The sequence below is a fragment of the Macrobrachium nipponense genome, chromosome 18 (genome assembly GCF_015104395.2).
Source record: "Macrobrachium nipponense isolate FS-2020 chromosome 18, ASM1510439v2, whole genome shotgun sequence".
Taxonomy (NCBI): domain Eukaryota; kingdom Metazoa; phylum Arthropoda; class Malacostraca; order Decapoda; family Palaemonidae; genus Macrobrachium; species Macrobrachium nipponense.
The window spans coordinates 35,962,297-35,986,654 of NC_087211.1; the positions used below are offsets into that span (position 1 = coordinate 35,962,297).

Genomic DNA, 24,358 nt, shown 5'->3' on the forward strand with positions numbered 1-24,358 from the left:
AAACAATGTTATTAAGAATAAATTGCCTGTGATGTGGAAGGCTAACAAAAAGGCATGGGTCATGAGGAAAATTTTAATTGAGTGGGTCAATGAAGTGTTTTGCCCGAGTGTGAAAAAATGCCTTCAGGTAATGAACATTGCTCTTGTACATCCTCCTGGCTTGGAAGACCAGTTGTTGGATGGATTTAGATTCATCACAGTTAAGTTCTTGGCCCTTAATACCACTCCTCTCATCCAGCCCATGTGTAATGATAGCTAGGAGAATGTCAGTTAGGAATAGCGTAAATATAAAAGAGAGAAAAAGAAATGAGAGAGAACCATTAATAGACAAATGAGAGAGAGAGAGAGAGAGAGAGAGAGAGAGAGAGAGAGAGAGAGAGAGAGAGAGAGAGAGAGAGAGAGAATTAGTCACAGCAAGAGTCTTCAACAATAGCCATAACACGCTCAAAATTCTAATCTAATCGCAGCCCTTAAAAACTACCTACGTGTTTCACCTGTGACCTAACCTTTCAACTTTTGCTGGAACTTGAAGACTTCTAGTGACATCAGTAGGCTCACCTACGAAGGAGGAATTAAGTCAATTAATCACACCCAAGGAATGGCGGTAGATATCTTCAACCAATAAGGACCACTACCAGGCGGGACAGTAGCAAATTCTCTGCCTAGGTGTAATGGTAATTGCTGTATAGCAAAGAAAAATAAAGAAAAGGAAAACGCATCTTCAAGAAATTCTGCAGCAAGGAGGCATTCGCGCAGGTGTTGGAGGTGCCTGTTCTCATGATGATTCTAGAATCGGCAGGAGTTTTGTGGAACTTGACAGGCGCCGACGTGACGTGAGAAACTCCGCGATTTCTGATGCAATACTTCGTCAAGAAACTTCAAAATCGTTCCGGTAATCTCGGGAGTCTGTGACGTTCACCGTAGGCCCCACCCCCAGAATGCCATATAAATACGACGGACAAAGTAGGAGAAGGCAGATCATCAGTCAGTCACAGAGTAAGAGATCATCAGTTAATCACAGAGATCAGAGATCATCAGTAAGAGCCACAGATTAGATTGTCAGTGAGAGATCAGCAGCAGAGATCATCAGAGTGAGATAAGAGAAGAAGGACGAAGGATCAGAGGAAAAGTCGCTCGAGAGTTGGTTGAATTCTGGTCAAGTCGTCTTCAGGAGTGGATGACCGAGTTATTTCGACGTTGAGCAAAACTTTAAGGAAGAAACGGTCAGCAAGAGGTTTAGAATTCCTGCCCTTCGAGTATCAAGAATAGACATTATTTTCTGCAATACGGAGTCAAGAAGACGCCTGCAAACGCAGTTCTCCTTTTATGAAGCCATCGCTTCGAGTCGCAAAACTGGCCAGCAAGTATTTGAATTACCTCACTTCTTCCCAAGTTCACGCATTGTAAGATTTTGCCTTTTTTATGTAAATAGGAGATACCACTCTGCATTTATCTTTTTTAGTAAGCTTGTAAATAAACCATTGTCGTGTTAGTGTTTCTTTCTATATTCGTATCCCCAGTTTCAACTGTTGGTGTTGAATTTTTTTTGCTTATTTCATATCGAACCTGAAGCGGACCTCTCTCGGTTCGTAACATTGTGACAACCTTGGCCAGTAATATTCAGCTTTTAACAGTTTGAAACAGGGAGAATATAGAAAGAACCAGGATGAGTGAGATGGTGAAAGAGTTTATTGAGTCGGGTAAGCTACTAGGTCTAGAGGGGAATGATCTCCGTGAGTATGTTGAAAGGAAAGAGAGAGAAAAGTATGAGAGAGATGAAAGAGCAGCTGAGAGAGAGGAAAGAGCAGCTGAGAGAGAAATGCAGCAACAGGAAAGAGAGAAAGAACGTATGCGTGAGTTGGAAATCGTTCGGTTAAGGCAACTTGCTAGTAACAGTCAGACAGGCGAGAACGAAAACAAGGCTGATAGGTTAGGTATGAGTGCAGTGCTGAAATTAGTACCAAAGTTTGATGAGGAAGATGTAACGAAATATTTCATGTGTTTTGAGAAGTTAATGGAAAGAGTAGGTTCCCCTAAAGAAATGTGGACTTTATATTTACAGTCAGTTTTGAGTGGTAGGGCGCTTACTATGTATAGTTGCACGTCTAAGGAGGAATGTGATAATTACGATATTGTGAAAGAAACTGTTCTTAGCGCGTATAGGCTAGTACCAGAGGCGTACCGTAAGAAATTTAGAAATTTGAGAAAGGATGAAGATATCACGTATGTAGAATACGGTAAGAAGTTAGAAAGGCTGTTTTATGATTGGTTAACTTCTGCTAAAGTTGAGGATTTTGATGGTTTGAAGAACTTAGTGTTGTTAGAAAACTTCAAAGATAACGTATCCCCCGAGATTAAGCTTTATATAGAAGATAGGCGAGAAGTATCTTTTGCAGGAGCAAGTAGGTTAGCTGACGAATATAGTCTAACTCATAATTTGAGTGTTAGTAAGAAACGAAATGATCCTTCGTCTGGTAGAGTACAAAGCAGTAAAGGTTTCAGTTCTAGTAATAGCAATGCGAGTAAAAGTGACTATTCCTGTTATACATGTGGAAAACCAAGTCATACGTCTAAGGTTTGTAAGAGTAAAATGGCATCTAGTGGCTCAGAATTAACTTGTTTCCGATGTAATGGGAAATTGCATTTAGCGAGAAATTGTGCAGTAGAAAGGAAGGACGGTAAGAAACCAGTGTCTCTAGTTAACCTTTCGTCAAGTAGGAATGATGTGATGAGAGAAACTAGGAAAATTTTTGGTGAATTTCTGTCAGAAGGCGTAGTTTCCTCTCTTGGAGGAGTGTGTTCGAGAGAAGTGGTCTTGCTTTGAGACACAGGAGCTGCTGTCGCACTGATTAGGAGAGAGAGTGTGCCAAACAGGGCAGAAATCAATTTGGAAGAAAAAGTCATGTTAGGTGGATTTCCTAACACGTGTTCTTTGTCCTTTGTTGAAGTTGAACTTAGAAAGTCAGGTAGTGTCAGGAGAAGTGAAACTTGCAGTAGTTGACAGTTTGCCCATGGATGGCGTTGACATTATTGTCGGTAATGACTTAGCCTTATCCAAGAATGTGAATCCTGTTGTGAGGGATATTCCAGTGCCTGAAATGGTAGTAACTAGGTCGGGTTTAGATATGGACATAGACTACGGTCATAATTTGTTCGTGGATTCGAACGAGTGTGAGTTTGTGGATTCGAACGTGAGTAAGTTCGTGGATTCGAACGAGAGTAAGTTCGTGGATTCGAACGTGAGTGAGTTCGTGGATTCGAGTGTGGCTGAGAAACCTAACTCTATCGTTGACAGTGATAGCCAAGGGGAAGGCGTAGCTGTCGAAAGTAACGTAGTAAATATGTCGGTATCTAGTACTAGTTACGGTGATGAATTAGGCACTAACCTTGTGAATAAGGATGAGCTAGTCAAGTTGCAGAGAGAGGATGAGACACTTAACCTGAATTTTTGAATGTGAGCTGGATGATGATCTCGATGATGTGTGTAAGGAAACTTTTTGTTTAAAGGACGAAGTTTTGTCTCGTTTTGTTTGTCCTAATTCAGGTAGTAAAGGGGAAATCACCGAACCATTAGTAGTTCCTAGGAAGTTTCAAGAGCTAGTTTTGAAGTTAGCACATGATGAGCAAGGACATTTAGGAGTAAATAAAACTTTCAGGTCTATTAGTAGGGCATACTTTTGGCCTAAAATGAGAAGTAACTTGAAGAGGTATGTTTTAAGCTGTCATGAATATCAAATTGCCGGGAAACCGATTCAAGTAATTCCCAGAGTTCTGTTGTGTAATATTCCTTCAGTAGGCGAATCTTTATATAGAAAGAAGGGTAGAGAAGATTACATAACTAATCTTGAATATTATAAAAACAATTTAACCATTAAACGCCGACTGGACGTATTTTACGTCGACATTTTTTGTCTCTCGGGTGCCGAGTGGACGTATTTTACGTCGACATACAAAAGTTTTTGTACATGAACTTTCCTGCCAGATATATACTTAGCTTACATCTCTGACGTCACGACAGAATTCAAAACTCGCGGCAAACGCGACCGGTAGGTCAGGTGATCTACCCCACCCGCCGCTGGGTGGCAGGTGTATGAACCAATCCCCCTTTTCCAGTCATATATTTTCTGTCGCCGGTGTCGACTACATCTGTTGTCGATACCTCTCGATATTGGATTATTACTCGTTTTCGCCCTGGATTGTTTCATCGGATTTTTGGTGAAGTACCTGCTCCTTGGCTTGGCATTTGCGATTTGTGGACCGGTTTTTGATTATTCTTTTGATTATTCTTGGAATTTCATTATGTCTGATTTAGAGATTAAGAAATCAACTATGTTCAGAGTTTGTTCTGTTAGCGATTGTAAGGTGAGGCTACCGAAAGCTGCGGTAGACCCTCACACAGTATGCATGAGGTGTAGGGGGAATGACTGCTCATTTATTAACCCTTGTAATGAATGTGGAAAATTGAATGAAGAAGAATGGAAGGCTCTTTCTTCTTATGTAAGAAAGCTTGAGAAGGACAAGGTTAGGAAAGCTTCATCTAGGAGTTCTAGTAGGTCTCGCGCTAGCGAGTTTGAAGTTGATAACCCTGTTGTAGACGTAGCGCCTTTACCAGTTTCAGCCCCTGCTCCCTGCATCGAACCCGAAGATGCGCCTTCGGAGGTGGACACTATGAGAGCCACTATTCGCAGCATGGAGTTGAAAATTAAAGTGCTAGAAGGTAAGAGTGATAGTGATTTGTGCAGTGATCCCAGTGCAGTGGAGGGTGCGTCTGATCGGCTCCCTAATGCTTCTAGGCCTAGACCTCTTCCAGACTCCCAGACCCAGTGGAGGAGGAAAGTCGAAAGCCGCAGGAAGGTTAGGGAGAATCCCCACCGGTCAGGCGTCCCCTCGGTAGCGCCTGATGTTCGCTCCCAGGCTACCTTGGATCGCGCCAAGAGAGAAGTCTTACGGCAATGCTTCTCGTCTTCGCCTTCTCCTTCGCCCAAGCGTGGTTGGAGCTCCTCGGAAGCTTCTCGGCCGTCGAAGAGAGCCTGGCAAGCTTCTTCTGCTGTCCCCTCCAGCCCTGAAGTTTTTTCGGAAGATCTTGGATTGGATGTGAAGAAACCGAGGATTTCTTTGGAGTTTCGCTCTCCTAGTAAGGATCGAGCTGCGTCTCCCGTGAAGGACTTTGTTAAATCTCCTACACGTGTTTTGGCTAGTCTGCAGGCGCAGATTACGGCTCTGGCTGACTCAATGATTGTGACTTCTCGTCGTAGGAAGGACGTCTCGCTCCCGGTAAAGAAGTCCAGGCGCTCTTCTCCAGGTTTTCGCTATTCGTCAGTAACCGCCCTCTCTCCAGGATTGGATCGTAGTACGAGGCGCTCTTCAACGGACAGGCGCTCTCCTGCGGACATCGTTTCTCCGTCGGACGAGAGGCATGCTTCCCATAGACGAGCCTCTCCTGACAGGCGCTCGTCTCGAGACAGGATCTCTCCCGCTGGCAGACGCCAGGAGCCTGGTAGGCGTTTTTCTCATGGTAGCCGCTCTCCTTCAGGCTTACGCTCTCCTGTGACCAGACGCCCTTTCGGTAGAACAGGCGCTCTTCTCCTGTCAGCCGCCCTTCGGTAGACAGGCGCTCTTCTTCCTGTCAGCCACCCTTCGCGCTTAGCAGGCACCAAGAGCCTGGTAGGCTCTCTTCTCCTACAAGGCGATCTCTACCGATTTTCGCTCTCCTCGAGTTAGGCGCCGGGAATCTGTCAGACGCTTCTCTCCTGGTAGGCGCTCGTCGCCAGAGATTCGCTCTCCTCGCAGCAGGCGCCAAGAGCCTGATAAGCGCTTCACGCATGGCAGGCGCTCTTCGCCAGGCAGCCGCTCTCCTTTAGACAGGTGCCAGGAGCCTGATAGACGCATTTTGCCTAGTAGGCGCTCTTCGCCAGATTTTCGCCCTGCGTTCGTTAGGCACCAAGAGCCTAGAGTACGCCCTCATCCGGACAAGAAGGAGTTTTCAGGCAGAATCTCAACGGAAGTTATGACTTCCCCGGTTAGATGTCAGAGTTCTTCCAGACGTTCTTCCAAGGATGGACTCTCGGCTGAGGACAAGACAGCCTATCATTGTAAGGATCGTGAAGGATCTTCGGCGGAAGAAGAACAGGATCCCTCGGAAGAAGAAATTCCTAAAGATTCCTCCGTTTCCTCATACAAGCGTTTGACGGACCTGTTGCTTCAGGAATTCGGAGACGCCCTTTCTCCTGTCGCCCCGCCCTCGCCTCTTTCGTTATTTTCGACCTCGAAAACTTCGAAGGTTTCATCCTGTGTCAGGATGAAGCCTGCAATCTCTATGAAGAAGGCTCTTAGAGGTTTTGGGTGAGTGGCTTCTTTCGAAGGAAGAGAAAGGGAAGAACGGTGTTCTCTTTCCCTCCTTCTAAGCTAACTGGAAAGCTAGGATTCTGGTATGAATCGGGAGAACCCTTGGGCCTTGTTCTTCCCTCCTCGGCAGACTCGGACTTCTCTTCACTGGTGGATTCCTCTCGACGCTCTGCCCTTATGTCTGCTAAGACGACATGGGGGATGAATGAGCTTGACCACCTGTTGAAGGGAATGTTCCGAGTCCTGGAGGTATTTAACTTCCTAGACTGGTCTTTGGCGTTTTGGCCAAGAAGACGCAGACCCCGGATTCCATTTCACCTGAGGATCTTATCAGTGTTCTCACGTGTATGGATAAGGCAGTGAGAGATGGATCGAGTGAAGTAGCTTCCCTTTTCGGAGCGGGAGTAATCAAGAAAAGATCTGTTTACTGTTCGTTCCTGACGAAATCAGTATCTCATGCTCAGAGAGCCTCTCTCCTGTATTCTCAGCTCTCTCCTCAACTCTTCCCTAAAAAGATCATTCAGGATGTTTCTTGTGCCCTTTCAGCTAAGGCTACACAGGACATGCTAGCCCAGTCTACCAGGAAGCCTCACACTTCTTTCCAGGCTAAAACCAAGAGAGAGACTCCAGTTAGGCAGGAGCCCTTTCGAGGAGTCCCTCCTGCCAGAGCTTCTTCCTCTAGAGGATCTAGACCCGCTAAACGAGGGAAGACCTTCTCTAGATCCATCAGAGGGAAGAAGTAGTATTCAAGTTCTCCAGACATCAGTGGGTGCCAGACTACTGAAGTTTGCCGACGTCTGGGCCCAGAAAGGGGCGAACAACTGGTCACTCTCGATTGTCCGCAAAGGCTACCTCATTCCCTTCTTATCAAGACCTCCGTTGACGACGACCCCGAGGGAGTTGGTAGCCAAGTACAAGGACCCCATCATGAATCAAGCCCTCTCTCTAGCAGTAGATCTTATGCTGGAGAAGGAGGCGATAGAACTAGTGAAAGATCCTCATTCTGCGGGTTTTTACAACAGACTGTTCCTAGTTCCCAAGAGCTCAGGAGGATGGAGACCGGTTCTGGATGTAAGCGCCCTGAATGTCTTCGTAGAAAAAAGGAAGTTCACCATGGAGACAACTTTCTCAGTGTTGGCGGCTCTTCGTCCAGGGGACTGGATGGTGTCCCTAGATCTTCAGGACGCTTACTTCCATGTGCCTATCCATCCTTCTTCACGGAAGTTTCTGAGATTCATAATGGGAGGGAAGATCTTCCAATTCAGGGCCTTGTGCTTCGGCCTTTCGACAGCCCCTCAAGTTTTCACGGGTTTAATGAAGAATGTAGCGCAGTGGCTACATTTGGAGGGAGTGAGGCTGTCTCTCTATCTAGACGATTGGCTGATCAGAGCAAGCTCACAAGAACGATGTCTGGAGGACCTACAAAAGACACTGACTTCAGCAAGTTCGTTGGGGCTTCTGGTGAACTTCCAGAAGTCACAATTAATCCCCAGTCAAGAGCTGATATATCTGGGGATTCGGATGGTTTCTCCGGATTTTCGGGCATATCCGTCACCAGAGAGGATTGCTCGTTGCCGAGAGAAACTAACGACCTTCCTAGAGAAAGATGCATGCACAGCGAGGGAGTGGATGAGTCTGTTGGGGACAATTTCCTCGCTGGAGCAATTCGTTTCTCTAGGAAGGTTGCATCTCAGACCTCTCCAATTCTTCCTTTACCGGAATTGGAGGGGTCTCTCTCTAGATCTGGAATTCTCCTTCATATCAAAAGGAATCAAGAAGGACCTTCTGTGGTGGGCAGACCCTCTCCGATTTGCAGAAGGTCTGTCTCTGTACATGCCAATCCCGAACCAAGTATTGTTTTCCGACGCGTCGGAGACGGGTTGGGGTGCGACCGTAGGGTCAAGAGAAGTGTCAGGCACCTGGGAGGGGGAACAGGTGTCCTGGCACATCAACAGCAAAGAGTTGATGGCAGTGTGGTTGGCGTTAAAAGCCTTCGAGCCCCACGTCCGAAATGCTATAGTTCAGGTCAACTCGGACAACACCACAGCCTTGGCTTACATAAGAAAGCAGGGGGGGACACACTCCTTCTCCCTGTATGAAACAGCAAAGGGCTTGCTGTTGTGGTCTCAGGCAAGGAAGATCGTTCTCCTCACCAGGTTCGTACAGGGAGAAAGGAATGTCAGGGCCGATCTCCTGAGCAGGAGGGATCAAGTGCTCCCCTCGGAGTGGACTCTGCACTCAGAAGTTTGCCAAGACCTGTGGAGGTTATGGGGCAGACCTCATATCGACCTATTTGCGACAGCAAAGAACAAAAGGATAGACCTCTACTGCTCCCCGATCTCAGACCCAGGAGAAGTGTCAGTGGATGCTTTCCTTCTAGACTGGAGAGGTCTGGACGTCTATGCCTTTCCTCCATTCAAGATTCTGAGTCAAACACTCAGAAAGTTTGCGGCCTCGGAAGCGACAAGAATGACGCTGGTAGCTCCATTCTGGCCGGCCCAAGATTGGTTCACAGAGGTACTGGAATGGCTGGTGGACTTTCCAAGAGCTCTTCCACAAAGAGTAGATCTGCTCAGACAACCCCACTTCAACAGGTATCACAAAAACCTCCCCGCTCTCAATCTGACTGGCTTTCGACTGTCAAAAGTCTTGTCAGAGCGAAGGGGTTTTCAGCTAAGGCAGCGAAGGCTATTGCCTCAGCTAGAAGGCCCTCTACCCTTAGAGTCTACCAGTTGAAGTGGGACGTCTTTCGCCGTTGGTGCAGAAACCAGAAGCTTTCCTCTTCCAGTACCTCTGTGACCCAAATCGCAGATTTCCTGGTTTTTCTCAGGGAAAAATGCGGTCTTGCAGTTTCAACCATCAAAGGATATCGGAGCATGTTAGCAGTTGTGTTTAGGCACAGGAACCTAGATATCTCCAACAACAAAGATCTACATGATCTGCTAAGATCTTTCGAAACTTGTAAGAAACCCTCGACTGAAATTCCGAGCTGGAATCTGGATGTGGTTCTTCGTTTCCTGAGGTCCTCGAAGTTTGAACCACCCCAGTCATCTTCTTTCAAGGATCTTACGAAGAAGGCTCTGTTTCTTTTGGCTTTAGCATCTGCCAAGAGAGTTAGCGAGCTTCATGCTCTAGAAGGAAGGGTAGGTTTCAAAGGAGATTCCGTGATTTGTTCCTTCCTTCCTTCTTTTCTAGCTAAGAACGAGAACCCCTCAAATCCTTGGCCAAGGAGTTTTGAGGTTCCAGGCTTAGCTCCCCTCGGTAGGGAAGAGCCAGAAAGAACTCTTTGCCCTGTGAGGAGTTTAAGATACTACCTCCAGCGGAAGAAGTCTCTTAAGGGCATTAAGGACAGACTTTGGTGCTCTGTAAAGGATCCCAGTAGACCATTGTCTAAAAATGCTTTGTCCTTCTTTATTAGAAGCCTCGTGAAGGAAGCACATTTGGCTTGCGGTGAGGATCAGTTAAAGCTTTTGAAAGTCTAGGCTCACGAGGTAAGAGCCATTGCTACGTCCTTGGCTTTCAACAAGAATATGTCACTCCAGAATCTGATGAAAGCAACATTCTGGAGATGCAATTCAGTATTCGCGAACCACTACCTTAGAGACGTCAAGATTACTTACGATAAGTGCTTCGCGTTAGGCCTGTACGTATCGGCGGATTCGGTGCTGGGGCAGGGAGCTGAAGCATATCCTTTGTAAAAAAATTTTTCCCTTATTGTTTGTATAGTGTGTTTATGGTTGTTTGAAGAGGATGCGGGTAGGCATCTCTTTCTATTCGTATTGCTAACATTAGAATGGTTAGGTGATCTGTTTGTGCTAGAGCTCCCTGCATTGGTAGTGGTCAGGCTCTGTCATTTAAGAGGGCGAATCCCCATTGACATGATCCGACTTGGATTCTACTGAGTAAGCGGATATCAAATCCCTTCGGTAGACCCAAAGAGTCTTTTCAGCTGTAGGTCACGCCCTCGCTGTAGCTCTTCAGGCTTTGCAGACTAATAGACAGTACCTATGAAGTCTTCAGCCTTATCAGGTAAGAACCAAGGTTTGTTAGTATCCTACAGCAGATGTTGTTTCCCCTTTTTCCTTGTTAGCTCTGTCTCTTTCCCTCCACCAAGGGTGTCAATCAGCTAAGTATATATCTGGCAGGAAAGTTCATGTACAAAAATGATATTGTTATTTTACAATAAAGTTTTGTACATACTTACCTGGCAGATATATACGATTGATGGCCCTCCCAGCCTCCCCTCAGGAGACAGGTGGAAGAGAAAATATGACTGGAAAAGGGGGATTGGTTCATACACCTGCCACCCAGCGGCGGGTGGGGTAGATCACCTGACCTACCGGTCGCGTTTGCCGCGAGTTTTGAATTCTGTCGTGACGTCAGAGACGTAAGCTAAGTATATATCTGCCAGGTAAGTATGTACAAAACTTTATTGTAAAATAACAATATCATTTTTTTAAAAATTCACGGAAAAATACTTTTAGGCCTACCAGCCAAAAAACTTTCAGAATCAACGCGGCCCTATTGGGGGATGGCTGGGAGTTCACGGATCAAGGTGGGTTGTTTTGGTTTACAATACGATTACGGCAGGCCGGGTTTTGCGGGCAAGCGCGAATTTCTTTCTTGCCGCACTAAAAAGTATCTGTGACACATCTCGGAAATTATTTCTTCACTTTGACATAATTTTTGTACCATTTTAAATTAGCCGTTACATGGAGTAATATATATGAAAATGTGCGCATTTTTATTTAGAATACAACAAAAAAAATACTCATGATTGTAGCTGTTATCAGTTTTAAGATATTTTCATATAAATAACAATAAGTACCAAAATTTCAACCTTCGGTCAACTTTGACTCTACCGAAATGGTCAAAAAACGCAATTGTAAGCTAAAAATCTTACAGTGTAGTAATATTCAGTCATTTATCTTCATCTTAAAACAAATTTGAAGTCTCTTGCACAATATTTAGATTTATGGTGAATTTAAAAAAAAACTTTCCTTGCCTCCGCGCGTGGATTCTCCGACACAAAGCTCCGAAATGCGTACGTCCCATTCTTGGAATATTTGCTCCATTTCATATCAGGCATTTCATAGAGTTTTATATATGAAAATGTGCGCAATATCATGTAGAATAAAACGAAAAATGTTTGAAGGTTGTAGCTTTTCTAATTTCCGAAATAATTGCATATAAAAAAATATATATAAAAAAATTCGACATTCGGTCAACTTTAACTTGTCAGATATGGTCGCAAACTGCAATTGTAAACTAATAATCTCACAGATTAGTAATATTCAATCATTTTTCTTCATTTTGAAAGAAATTGGAAGTGTCTAGGACAATATTTAGATTTATGGTGAATTTTTGAAAAAAATATTTGTTTACGTCCGCGCGTTACAAATTCATGCATTATTTTGTGATAATATTTTCTCTGTGATGCTTTTATCGTTTTACAATGTGTTATATACCAAAATGATTGCAATTTAGCGTACATTACAACGAAAAAAAAGTAACTTGTTACCTTTAACCGTTTTGCGCACAGCGCGATTTGAATACAATTATATATGAAATTTCATTTTTGCGCTATCATATATCGCATTATTTATATATGATAATGATAATATTTTTCATTTCTGATGGTTGCATACTAAACTTCAGCCAATGACAAAAAATGGAGCCAAAAATGAACTCTTAATCTTGAAAACTAAGCTCACTGTGATTTTTTGAAAAAAATATTTTTTCCGCTTCCGCGCTCACTCTGAAACACCTCCGGCACACGGGAGACAATTTTTATTTTACCGCTTCGGCGTTTAAGGGTTAAGAGATGGTTGGCAACTAGCGAAGGAGAATGGGAGCCAAGGGGGGACTAAACGGAAACATGATCTTAGAGCAAAAGAGACAAATTTCCGTGTAAGAGATAAAGTTTTAGTACTATTCCAGAAAGAAGGTTCCTCTTTATCTTATAAGTTCGAAGGTAATTTGCCAGTGTTAGAGAAGAGGGGAAATATGCATAATGTAATTAATATGGGTAAGAGTAGAGCAAAGTCAGTGAATGTAAATTTGCTTCAGAATTATAAAGAACGCCCCGTACCGTGGCCACTGCCAGTGTTTGGTGTGTCAAGAATTTTTAAATATGAGGATAAGGCGCGAAGCGCCGTTCTGCCACGGCCTTACTGACAGCACACATAAACATATTCACCGTTAACAAATAATTTATCAGTAATTCTGGTTAGTCGTAGCCTAGGCTAGTCTGTCGTTTACATGTAAAAGTAGTGGTTCAAAGTTATGTATGCAAAGTAAGGGGTCCTAGCATCTAATTTAATGTGGGTTAGTGGTAGCCTAAGCTACGCGTTTTACATGTAGGCTAGTGGTTCAAAAGTTCTGCAAAGTAAGGGGTCCTAGGCTAGCCTAGCCTACATCAACCTTGAATGCAGAGTAAGGGGTCAAACTTTTGTATTCAGGGTTAAGGGTCTGGGTCCTAAAACCGGGAATTGAGAGTTTCGGGCGCTGTGAAAGTCCGAGGCCGCTTCCCCCCCAAAAAAAACCCTGGTTTCCCACTGGGTTCCCCTTTACTGTTTGATGTTTTTTTGGCTTTATTTTCACTGGGTCAACTACAAAAACGTTATTCTTAGCTTCTTTTTTTTCCCACGAAAATCGATCGTCCACGGATCTGTAGTCCTTCCTCTGAAGTTCTCAAATTACATCCAGAATACAGAAAGTCTTAAGTCCAAAATGTATTTTACTTAAATGCATTTTACTCGAAATTGAAAACCGAGGCAGCTGTGGATAATTAAGTAGCCCTTGAACTTTATAGGATGCCAATGTATGTAATACAGTTTGACTCACTGCACAGCCCTTTGCACTTGCTGTGGGGTTGCCAGGTACAGGGCATACTCTATTGGACTGGATGCTGTAAGTCGAGAGACTATTATTACTTTTGACAGTAGTCGTAGGCTTGGTAGCCTTGTATAGTCGCCATCACTGGTGCAGAGTCATTAAACTCAGCAACTTGGTTATGATTTATGCCGATTTATGACGACGGTTGTCATGAGATCACAATGGAGTCATAATGAAAAAAATTTGGGCTGTTACAACTTGCACGGTCTGAAATCACTAATGTGTGACCGAGGCTTTATTCAAACAGTTTCCATGGTAGTCTTTACTTTCAGAATTAATTTGATTTTCAGTGAAGAGATTGTACTAGGCTAGTTAAGAACCACTTACCAAAGAACTGACATAATATCAATTTTGATATACGTACGTAAACAAAAAAAATGGGAAAATTACTGTTTTGCTATTTTAAGAGATTTTACTTTAACATAAAGTATGAGTTTACCTTTACATAAATATCCATGTTACATTTATGTACAAAAATAAGAATAATAATAATTCCAGCTATACATTCATTTTCTTTAGCAACTGAAAAACTATATACGTACATATTCTCCTAATTCTTTCTCTAGTAGGCTCAATCAGCTGATTCTGAGAACGTAAACATTATTCATTGCGAGTAGTGGATGGGTGGTTTTTTTATACATAATTTACTTATTTTGATGATATAACATGATGATAATACAATATAAATGATTTCAGTAAGTAAAGTATCACTTTCATTAGGTTTATTTTAAATACAGCTGTAATAGCCTATTTGATGTGCAAATGGATGTACTGAGTGTAACACTTAGCTCAAGTCAATAGTTCACACATACTCATTTTGTATCTTATATAATGGTAATACAATTATGGTTATAAAACCATGGTAGGCTGTGGAAACAAAGATAAGCTACCTGCCTATTGAATTGTGTCATGTACAAGAGAGAGAAAAGAAAGGGTTACATTTTCAAAGTTTATTTATGGTTTATTTTGTTACAAATCCGGAAAAAAATGCATACTTACTCTTTGCATGAAGTTTATGGTTTTAAGCATGATGGTTGTTGTTTATAGGCATATTGAATGTTTACAATTAATGTGGTCTTGGCAAGGCTAAGTAAGGGTACAGAGTTGTCCTTGAACACCCCAAGATTTTTTTACTCACCCTTATTCTGATTTTGGAATTATCTGACAGGCACATGGCTCTATTAATTGAAGGATTACTTAATTAACTGGAAAATTACTTAAGATTATTTTCATAAGCTAATCTACTCATAACATCAGTACTTTGAGGTGCCCTGTCACTGCCAATTAGTCTTTCACTATTAAGATGAGGCTTCTTTGTGTCCTGCTCATCAAAGATCCTTTATTCCATTTAATGTAAAACTGCTTAGCATTCTACTTTGTAGTGGTTGAAAGGTTTACGCTTGTCATGTTGAAGAAAATCTGTGATGCCACCTGCAAGTGCCATGCTCTTGTGCTGCCCTTTTTTAGGGTATTTTTTCTATTTCATGAGTTCTGTTCAGCTGATAGTGTTTTATTCGGAACAGAGGTGGTTTGTCTGGGTAGGTGAAAGAAAATTTTTGATCCGCTGAGTAAAGTATAACCTTTCCTTTAAACTTAGGTCAGGCAATGACTATTTTTTCCTTCCACAGTTTTACAGTAAGACACTGATGCAAACTGTACACAACCTATTCCAAGGGTTTTGTGTTTTGCCCCAAAATTGCTACAAAGAAAAGTTGTTATCCACCCAAGATGTATATGGAAGTAGTTTTGTTCATATCATAGTATACGTATTGAGTTTTTATTTCAAAACTAATTAATTCTGTCACCAGTGTAGCTCAGAATTGGGCGGTAAATTAATGCTATGTGGTTTCTATTTCTATAAGTCAAAATTCTATGTTTATATGTATCCATTGTAAGAGGGTTATTTTACGTTATCTTTAACGAAAACTTTTGCAGGAATGACACAGGTGGAGCAGAAGCACAATGTTCACTTTACATGAAGGAACTACAAGGATTTATCAGCAGAGTTGCTTCTGACTACTTGGCAGTGTACCAGACATCCTTCATAATGAAGGAGAAGTAAGTGAACATTAAAAGTTAAATAGATGGTATTAAGATACAGTAGTACCTCAGACTTCGAACTTAATCCCTTCCAGAAGGCTGATTTGTTTAAAATGTGAAACAAATATCCCCATAAGAAGTAAAAGGAATCAGGATAATTTGTTCAAGCCAACCCCAAAAGTCCCCCTTTTCATATTTTTCCTATTAATAATGTGTTCAAAAGTTAAATTAGAGTGTAAAGTAATGAAACAGTACATTAAATGAAGTAAAATTTTCGAAATTTTATTTTTTCTTTGTACAATTTACAAACTTTGGTGAAAAGGCACCCGGCCAGCTGGGGGATGGAGGGAGGAGAGATGGAAACCCTTTGAACCCTTTTGAAGAAACCAAATTGGTTGCAATATGCAAAGGTTGATAACAAAATCAATTTTATTCACATATTAATTACAATGATAATCAAAGGAATCGATAGTGTCCCCGATTGTGTGTTTGGGTTAAGTGCACGAAAGGGATTAATTATGCCACAATACATCTATTTACTATTGTCAAACGGCAGGCTTTTAAAACAAACATGAGGATTTTGCAAACAAATAAGTAATAAGTCAAGAATGGAAGAAAAGAGAGATAAAATAATTTTTCACAAGGAAGATGTTTAAACAAACAATCAAAGACATTCAAAAGCTGAAAGCGGCGCCAGTTTGTTTATTACAGAGCTGAGTTACTTTTACAGTAGTAAAAAATCATAAAAAGCAATTGTCACTAGATAGGTATTTTACCGTAACAAAAATAAAAGTGATTTGGGCAGATTGAGTATAAGTGAAAGAAATGGGCGAATAATCATCCCAACCCAGCTGATAAGTCAGTGGGAAGCAGAGCCGTTTTTCCCTCTCCTCTCCTCTCTCTATTGTCTCACTCAGCGCACCGAACACCGACTCGAGCAAGCTTTCTTTTCTTTATCTTTTACTGTATTGCATTTGATTGTTTTCATGTTTTATCATTGTTAAATATATTGGAAACATTTAAATTTTTATGTGAACTGGTACTGCTTTTACATGCATATTATAGTAAAGATTTACTGTCTCTTCTCTCCTCAACAATACCACGACACATGATAAGTTAAAATCATTCAGTCATTATTCCTCAAAAATATAAATGCCCCCTCCCTCTGCCTCAAATTAGCTGTGTATCACCGCAATGACAAAAGATTTTGTTAATCATTTATGCTAAATTTTATTATGAAAAGCTTTGTTCTTTCATTTACTATTTTGTTAATATTGTTCAACTAGACTGTCTCACTCAGTGCACTGAACACTGGCTCAATTAAGACTTATCTTTTTTTTTTCTGTATTGTATTTGATTCTTTTCATATTTTATCATTGTTAAATTTATTGGGAAATACCCTCTTTTGTATGAATTCTTGTTGCTTTTACATACACACAGTAATATTTTAACTCTCTTTTCCTTCTCTCCTCAACATATAAACACTCCCTCGTTCAGTCTCAAGTTATGTACGATTTTATACACTTTTTATGCAAAATTTTATATTGAAAGCTAAATTTAGTATTAAATGCTTTAAACTTTTATTTATTTAGTCAAATATGGTTATCATTAAACTATATATGTATATTGTAAATGAAAAAATAATTTAATACAGTTTAACTTGCAGTAAGACCAAGTAGGCCGTCAAATACAAGTATAAACTAGATAATCAGTCAGTTTGAAGTACAAGCATTTGTTCGACAAACTAAAAAGTTTTCTAGAAAATTTCATTCGAAAAACGGAAAGTTCGACATGAGAAAGATTCGACAAACGAGGTACCACTGTTTACTTTAGCACTGCTGTGCAGTTTTAATCAAGACTGTTTTATTGTGTCCCATTAATAATCCATTTTTAAATTTAGTGTGTTATGAAGAATTGAAGTAATTCCCTTTGTATTGATGTCTTTTGGAGTAATTTATTTAGACAAATGGAGAACATTATGTAAATTAAACTTTCTGATAGTTATGACTAAAAGTGTATTGTAACTGCCATAAATGCATTACTATTTCAATTGATAAAATTTTACTTTTTCTACAGAATTCACACATTAGCCTGTCGATGCCTTGAGCTCTTCGTACGCCATGCTAGTTTATTGAGGCCAATTGGAGAAGGTGGAAAATTACGCCTTGCAGGAGATTTTGCTCAGGTAATGTGCCTTTAAAGTACCTTAACCCTCTTATGCCGACTGGACGTATTTTACGTCGACATTTTTTGTCTCCCGTGTGCCGACTGGACGTATTTTACGTCGACTTACAAAAGTTTTTTTTTAAATTCGCGGAAAAATACTTATAGGCCTACCAGCCTAAAACTTTTGAATCACGCGCCTTGGGGGATGCTGGGAGTTCACGGATCAAGGTGTTGTTTTGTTTACAATAGTTACGCAGGCGCGCAAGCGCGAATTTCTTTCTTGCCGCACTAAAAAGTATCTGTGACACATCTCGGAAATTATTTCGTCACTGACATAATTTTTGTACAATTGTAATTTAGCCGTTACATGAAGTATTATATATGAAAATGTGCGCATTTTTATGTAGAATACAACAATAAAATACTCATGATTGTAGTTTTTATCAGTTTTGAGATATTTTCATATAAATAACGATAATTGCCAAAATTTCAACCTTCGGTCAACTTTGACTCTACCGAAATGGTCGAAAAACGCAATTGTAAGCTAAAACGCTTATATTCTAGTAATATTCAATCATTTACCTTAATTTTGCAACTAATTGGAAGTCTCTAGCACAATATTTCGATTTATGGTGAATTTATGAAAAAACTTTTTCCTTACGTCCGCGCAGTAACTATTCAAAAACCAAAAAAAAAAAAATCATACATGCGATTGTGGTAATGTTTGCACCATTTTAAAATTAGCCGTTACATAAAGTTTTATATATGGAAATGTGCGAAATTTCATGCACAATACAACTAAAAACAACCCATGGTTGTAGCTTTTATCAGCTTTTTTTTTTTTAGATATTTTCATATAAATAACAATAATTGCCAAAATTTCAACCTTCGGTCAACTTTGACTCTACCGAAATGGTCGAAAAACGCAATTGTAAGCTAAAACGCTTATATTCTAGTAATACTCAAGCATTTACCTTCATTTTGCAACAAATTGGAAGTCTCTAGCACAATATTTTGATTTATGGTGAATTTATGAAAATAATAACATTTTCTTTACGTCTGCGCAGTAACTCTTCTGAAAAAATCATACGTGCAATTGTGGTAATGTTTGCACCATTTCAAATTAGCCGTTACATAAAGTTTTATATATGAAAATGTGCGCAATTTCATGTAGAATATAAAAAAAATAATTGAAGGCTGTAGCTTTTCTCATTTTTGAAATATTTGCATATAAATCACGATAAATAGAAAAAAAAAACCACGTTCGGTCAACTTTGACTCTACCGAAATGGTAGAAAAACGCAATTGTAAGCTAAAAATCTTACAGTGTAGTAATATTCAGTCATTTATCTTCATCTTGAAACAAATTCGAAGTTTCTAGCAAAATATTTAGATTTATGGTGAATTTTAAAAAAAATCTTTCCTTGCCTCCGCGCGCGGATTCTCCGCCACAAATCTCAGAAATACGTACGTCCCATTCTCGGAATATTTGCTCCGTTTCATATTAGGCATTTCATAGAGTTTTATATATGAAAATGTGCACAATTTCATGTAGAATAAAACGAAAAATGTTTGAAGGTTGTAGCTTTTCTTATTTCCGAAATAATTGCATATAAATAATATATATATAAAAAAATTCGACATTCGGTCAACTTTAACTCATCAGATATGGTCAAAAACTACAATTGTAAGCTAATAATCTTACAGTATAGTAATATTCAATCATTTTACTTCATTTTGAAAGAAATTGGAAGTTTCTAGGACAATATTTAGATTTATGGTGAATTTTTGAAAAAAATATTTGTTTACGTCCGCGCGTTACAAATTCATGCATTATTTTGTGATAATATTTTCTCTGTGTTGCTTTTATCGTTTTACAATGTGTTATATACCAAAATGATCGCAATTTAGTGTACATTACAAAAAAAAAAATTAACTTGTTACCTTTAACCGTTTTGCGCACAGCACGATTTGAATACAATTATATATGAAATTTCATTTTTGCGCTATCATATATCGCATTATTTATATATGATAATGATAATTTTTTTCATTTCTGATGGTTGCATACTAAACTTCAGGCAATGACAAAAAAAGGAGCCAAAAATGAACTCTTAATCTTGAAAACTAAGCGTGCTGTGATTTTTTTAAACAAATATTTTTTCTGCTTCCTCGCTCACTACGAAACCCCTCCGGCACACGGGAGACAATTTTTTATTTACCGCTCCGGCGTAAGAGGGTTAATATAAGAGTGGAGATAATTGAAAGAATTCATGGCATGATTTGTTAATTGTGTTTTGTTTCACCAAAGCTGGAATTATTCATTCGTGCAAAATGCACTTCCACTTTTGCATGCAATAGCTTGTAGATTTATAAAAATACATTGAAACTGGCAAGCACTAACAGCTACGTTGTCCTTTATGTCATTTAACTTTACAAGTAGAAAAGCAATAACTTTGGTCCTTTTTGGTCATCTATATTAGTCCTTTGCAGGGTCAAAGTCTCCCTACATCAGAACACTCACCCTTCACTAACTGAACAAGAGTGCTTAGCAGTAATTTTCTTTCATTACTCATAAAAATGATAATGTAACATAGTTTATGCTAAGTGGATGAATTTGGTGTCATTTTAAAGCCAAGGAATTGACACTTATGTGTGAGAAGTGCCAAAAAGAAAAAGAAACATTGGTAGTATGTACTAGTAAAAGTTAGCTATAATAAAAAAGAAAAGTTACTTTTCTATAATATTCTTGATAAATATGAAAAAAAAATCCAATTTCTGTTTACACAATATTGTGTAATGGTAATTTATTAATTGGCTGATGGACAATTAAAATTCACCTTGTCTTCGAGGGCTCCAAAATAGATAAAAGCAACACATAATTAGCATAAAACTCAAACATAAATGTTTGACACTTAAGTTGCACATTTTGTAAAAAAAAAAAAAAAAAAAAAACCAAGATAGTGTATAAGGAAATTCACAAATGGAAGAATCAGTTGTTTGATCAACAAGGACTCAAATGGATAATTCTGTGGTGTTAGGTGTTTGCCTGATGATTTTAAAACTTTTATTTTCAGTGTATGTTTTGCAGCTTTTAGCATGAGCTCTTATATTCGCCATCATCTTCATGTGCTTCTGGAGGAGCTCATGTTAGACAATTGTCCCTTAGGTTTCCGCCCTCTATTTTAAACCAGATTTGTTAATATTTTCCTGCTCTTCAAACAGGATCACCATGTCGACTCCTTCCTCGAATTCGTCAATATCCAACACTCCAAAATAACTTGTATGTTTAAGAGGAATCCAACCATCAGCTTTTCTTCCTTGACGTACTTGTTACAAGGCAACACGTTGCTTATAAGACTAATGTTTATAGTAAAGAACTTTCCACAGCTCATGCTACTTTAGTTTTAAACTTAATTCTGTTTGTACATTATTCCACAGAGCTGTGCGACTCGATTCTAACTGGGATATGTTTCACAGGGATTCTATATTCTTAGCAAATTATTAAAAAAAAACTTTTCTTGCTAATTTTGTCAGTAAAATTTGCCAAAAATTGCTAAATAATTTCCTCTCCCTCCCAGTAAAATATCCTGTACCAAAATTGGGATTTTATGCCAGTTTCCTGTGTCTGTGATAGTTCTTTAAAAAAAAAGATTTACTCTGGTAATACAAGAACATTTTCCAGCTTTAAAAGTTAATCTGATTCCAAAAAATCCCATGACTATCCACTCTGTTTCAGTTCAAGGATTGTCTGTGCCTTTCATGTTCCCTTGTGTAGTACAGCAGTACCTCGTATACTTTTGAACTTAATCCATTCCAGAAGGCTGTTCGAAATACAATTTGTTCAAAACATGAAACAAACATCCCCATAAGAAATAAAGGGAATCAGGATAATTCGTTCCAGCCAACCCAAAAAGTCCCCCTTTTCACATTTTTTTCTATTATTTATGTATTCAAAAGTTAAATTTAGAGTGTAAAGTAATGAAGCAGTATGTTATATGAAGTAATATTTTCTCAATTTTATTTTTTCTATGTACTATTTACGAACTGTTTGGTAAAAATGGTGCCGGTTGGCTGGGGGATAGAGGGAGGAGAGACGGGAACCCTTTGAGCAAACCAAATTGGTTACAGTATGCAAAGGTTGATAAAATCAGTTTTATTCACATATTAGGTACAAAGACAATTGAAGGAATTAATAGTGTGTGGGTCCGATTGTGACAGAGAGAGAGAGAGAGAGAGAAGAGAGGACGAGAGAGAGAGAGAGAGAGAGAGAGAGAGAGTAATCAGTGTGTTTACACTTGGAGTGCACAAAAGAGATTAATTATGCCACAATACATCAACTTACTGTTGGCAAACGGCAGACTTTTAAAACAAACATGAGGATTTTGCAAACAAATAAGTCAAGAATGCAAGAAAAGGAAAGAAAGATAAAAATAACTTTTCACAAGGAAGCCATTTCAATGAACAATCGAAGACATGCAGAAGCTGAAAGCAGCGTCAGTTTGTTTATCACTGAGTTACTTGTACAGTAGTAAAATGTCGTAACAAGCATTTGACACCAGATTGGTATTTTACCTTAACAAAAATAAAAGTGATTTGGGAAAATCGAGTGTAAGTGAAAGAAATGGGCGAACAATCATCCCAGATCAGCTGAGTCAGTGGGAAGCAGAGCCGTTCTTCTCTCTCTCTCTCTCTCTCTCTCTCTCTCTCTCTCTCTCTCTCTCTCTCTCTCTCTCTCTCTCTCTCTCTTTCAGCGCACCGAACACTGACTCGAGCAAGCTTTTTTTTTCTATTTACTGTATGCATTTGTTTTCATGTTTCATCATTGTTAAATTTATTGTGAAATAATTTTATTTTTTATGTGAATTGGTACTGCTTTTATGTACATATAGTGAAGATTTTACTCTCTCTTCTCTCCTCAACAATAATGCGACGCACGATAACTTAAAATCATTCATTCATTTATTCCTCAAAAATATAAATGCTCCCTCCCTCTACCTCAAGTAAACTGTGTATCACCGCAGTGACGAATGATTTTGTTAATTATTTATGCTAAATTTGATTGTGAAAAGCTTTGTTCTTTCATTTACTATTTTTTAATATTGTTTAACCTGACCGTCTCACTTGGCGCACCGAACACTGGCTCAATTAAGAAATTTTTTCTTATTTTTTCTGTATTGCATTTGTTTGTTTTCATATTTTATCATTACATTAAATTCATTGGGAAATTCCCTTTTTATGTGAATTGTTATTGCTTTTGCATACATACAGTAATATTTTAACTCTCTCCTCTCCTTCTCTCCTCCACACATAACAATATTTGTCAAATATTGTTATCATTAAACAATATATTGTAAAATAAAAATTAATACAGTTTAACTTATAAGACGCAGTAGGCCTTCGGATACAAGGATAAACTAGATAATCAGTCAGTTCAAAGTACGAGCATTTGTTTGACAAACGATAAAAAATTCTCTCGAAAATTTTGTTTGAAAACAGAAAGTTCGGCATAAGAAACGTTTGACAAATGAGGTATCACTGTATATGTAAATATGCTTGCCTCAGGTGTAACTCGGGGACTTATGTGGGATCCACACGGAGGCTCCTTAAAGTACACATTTATTGTCATGGAGGGGTCAGTTTCCAGACAGGCAGCTGACTTATGAAACCAAAACATTCCAATATAAGAGCTCATGCTAAAAACAGCAAAACATACATTGAAAATAAGCATTTTAAAATCATAGGGCAAACACCCAACACCCAGATATTACCCATTTTAGAATCCTTATTGATTAAACAACTGGTACCCCATTAAATACTTGATCAACAGCCACTCCCCTTTTGTTGTCTTGAGGTGTATTTTCTTTTTTTATATTTTAGTTTCCTTCCTCTTATGTTTCTTTTACTATGGTGGAAGGTTGGTCCAATACAACATCTTAATGCGTGAATTTTAATATATCTTGATTTTTTACAAAATGTATAATTTAAGTGTCAAAAATGTTTTGAGTTTTATGCTTACTATGTGTTGTTTTTATCTATATTAGAGCTCTTGAAGATGCAGTTGTATATGCAAATTACAAAACATCAAGAAATAAATAGGAACAAGAAAGATGAATCTTGATTGTTCATCAGTATACGAGTTGTGTGTATGTTTGTGTATATAGTATGTACTGTATATACTCGCGTAACAAGTGATCTCGCATATCATGCGACCCCTAAATTTTCACCCAAAAAAAAATATATCACGTATCTCACATATGCGAGTTGAATTTTTGAGACCAAATAACAATAGGCTAAAATAACAATAGGCTAGCCTCTTTTCCTCCTCTTTATCTATTCCTCTTTTAGTTAGGCTAACCTCTTTTCCTCCATCTCTTAATCTATCCCATCTTCTAGTTAACTTTAAAAAGGTAAAAGAGAATGCCAAAAGTATCTTTAGTAATGATATACTTGTTTTGAAAATGCATACAGCCAGAAATAGTTGATTTGCTATGAACAACCAATCCGATAACAACAGCCTTTTTGCTTACATTTCAACTATCATATGATAGAAAAAATTACCGTAGTTACGTTACAAATGACGTTAAGGAGAATAGGACTTAAATATTTTTACATTACTAGCATATCTTTACTCGCTATGGATAAAATATTGGCAAGGGCATATACTGCTAAATTTAATCTGTAAGTTTTAGGTGAAGTTGAGGAAAGAATGCTGATCTGCTAATGACTATTATTGTGCGTTGGCAACGTGGATGAAACTCTCGCAAACTTCGGTATAGCACCATCAAACTCGACCGTAAACAAAATTTGAGAGAAACTTGTTTTATTCAAAACTATTGAGCATGAAAGAACACATTTTACTGTTTTCATTCCAATAAAAAGATAAATACGTAAAGCTCGTAGTATTCTG

General features: G+C 39.1%; 1 protein-coding gene across 2 annotated transcripts in view; it reads left to right on the forward strand.

The window, feature by feature from the left end:
• The window catches only part of LOC135196965 (conserved oligomeric Golgi complex subunit 5-like), a 252,456-nt gene that overhangs the window by 219,490 nt on the left and 8,608 nt on the right, over positions 1-24,358 (forward strand). For both annotated transcript variants that reach the window (XM_064223826.1, XM_064223827.1), the window contains exons 15-16: positions 15,178-15,300; positions 17,359-17,467. In XM_064223826.1, coding sequence (XP_064079896.1) covers positions 15,178-15,300; positions 17,359-17,467 — 232 coding nt within the window. The remainder of the gene's footprint in view (positions 1-15,177; positions 15,301-17,358; positions 17,468-24,358) is intronic.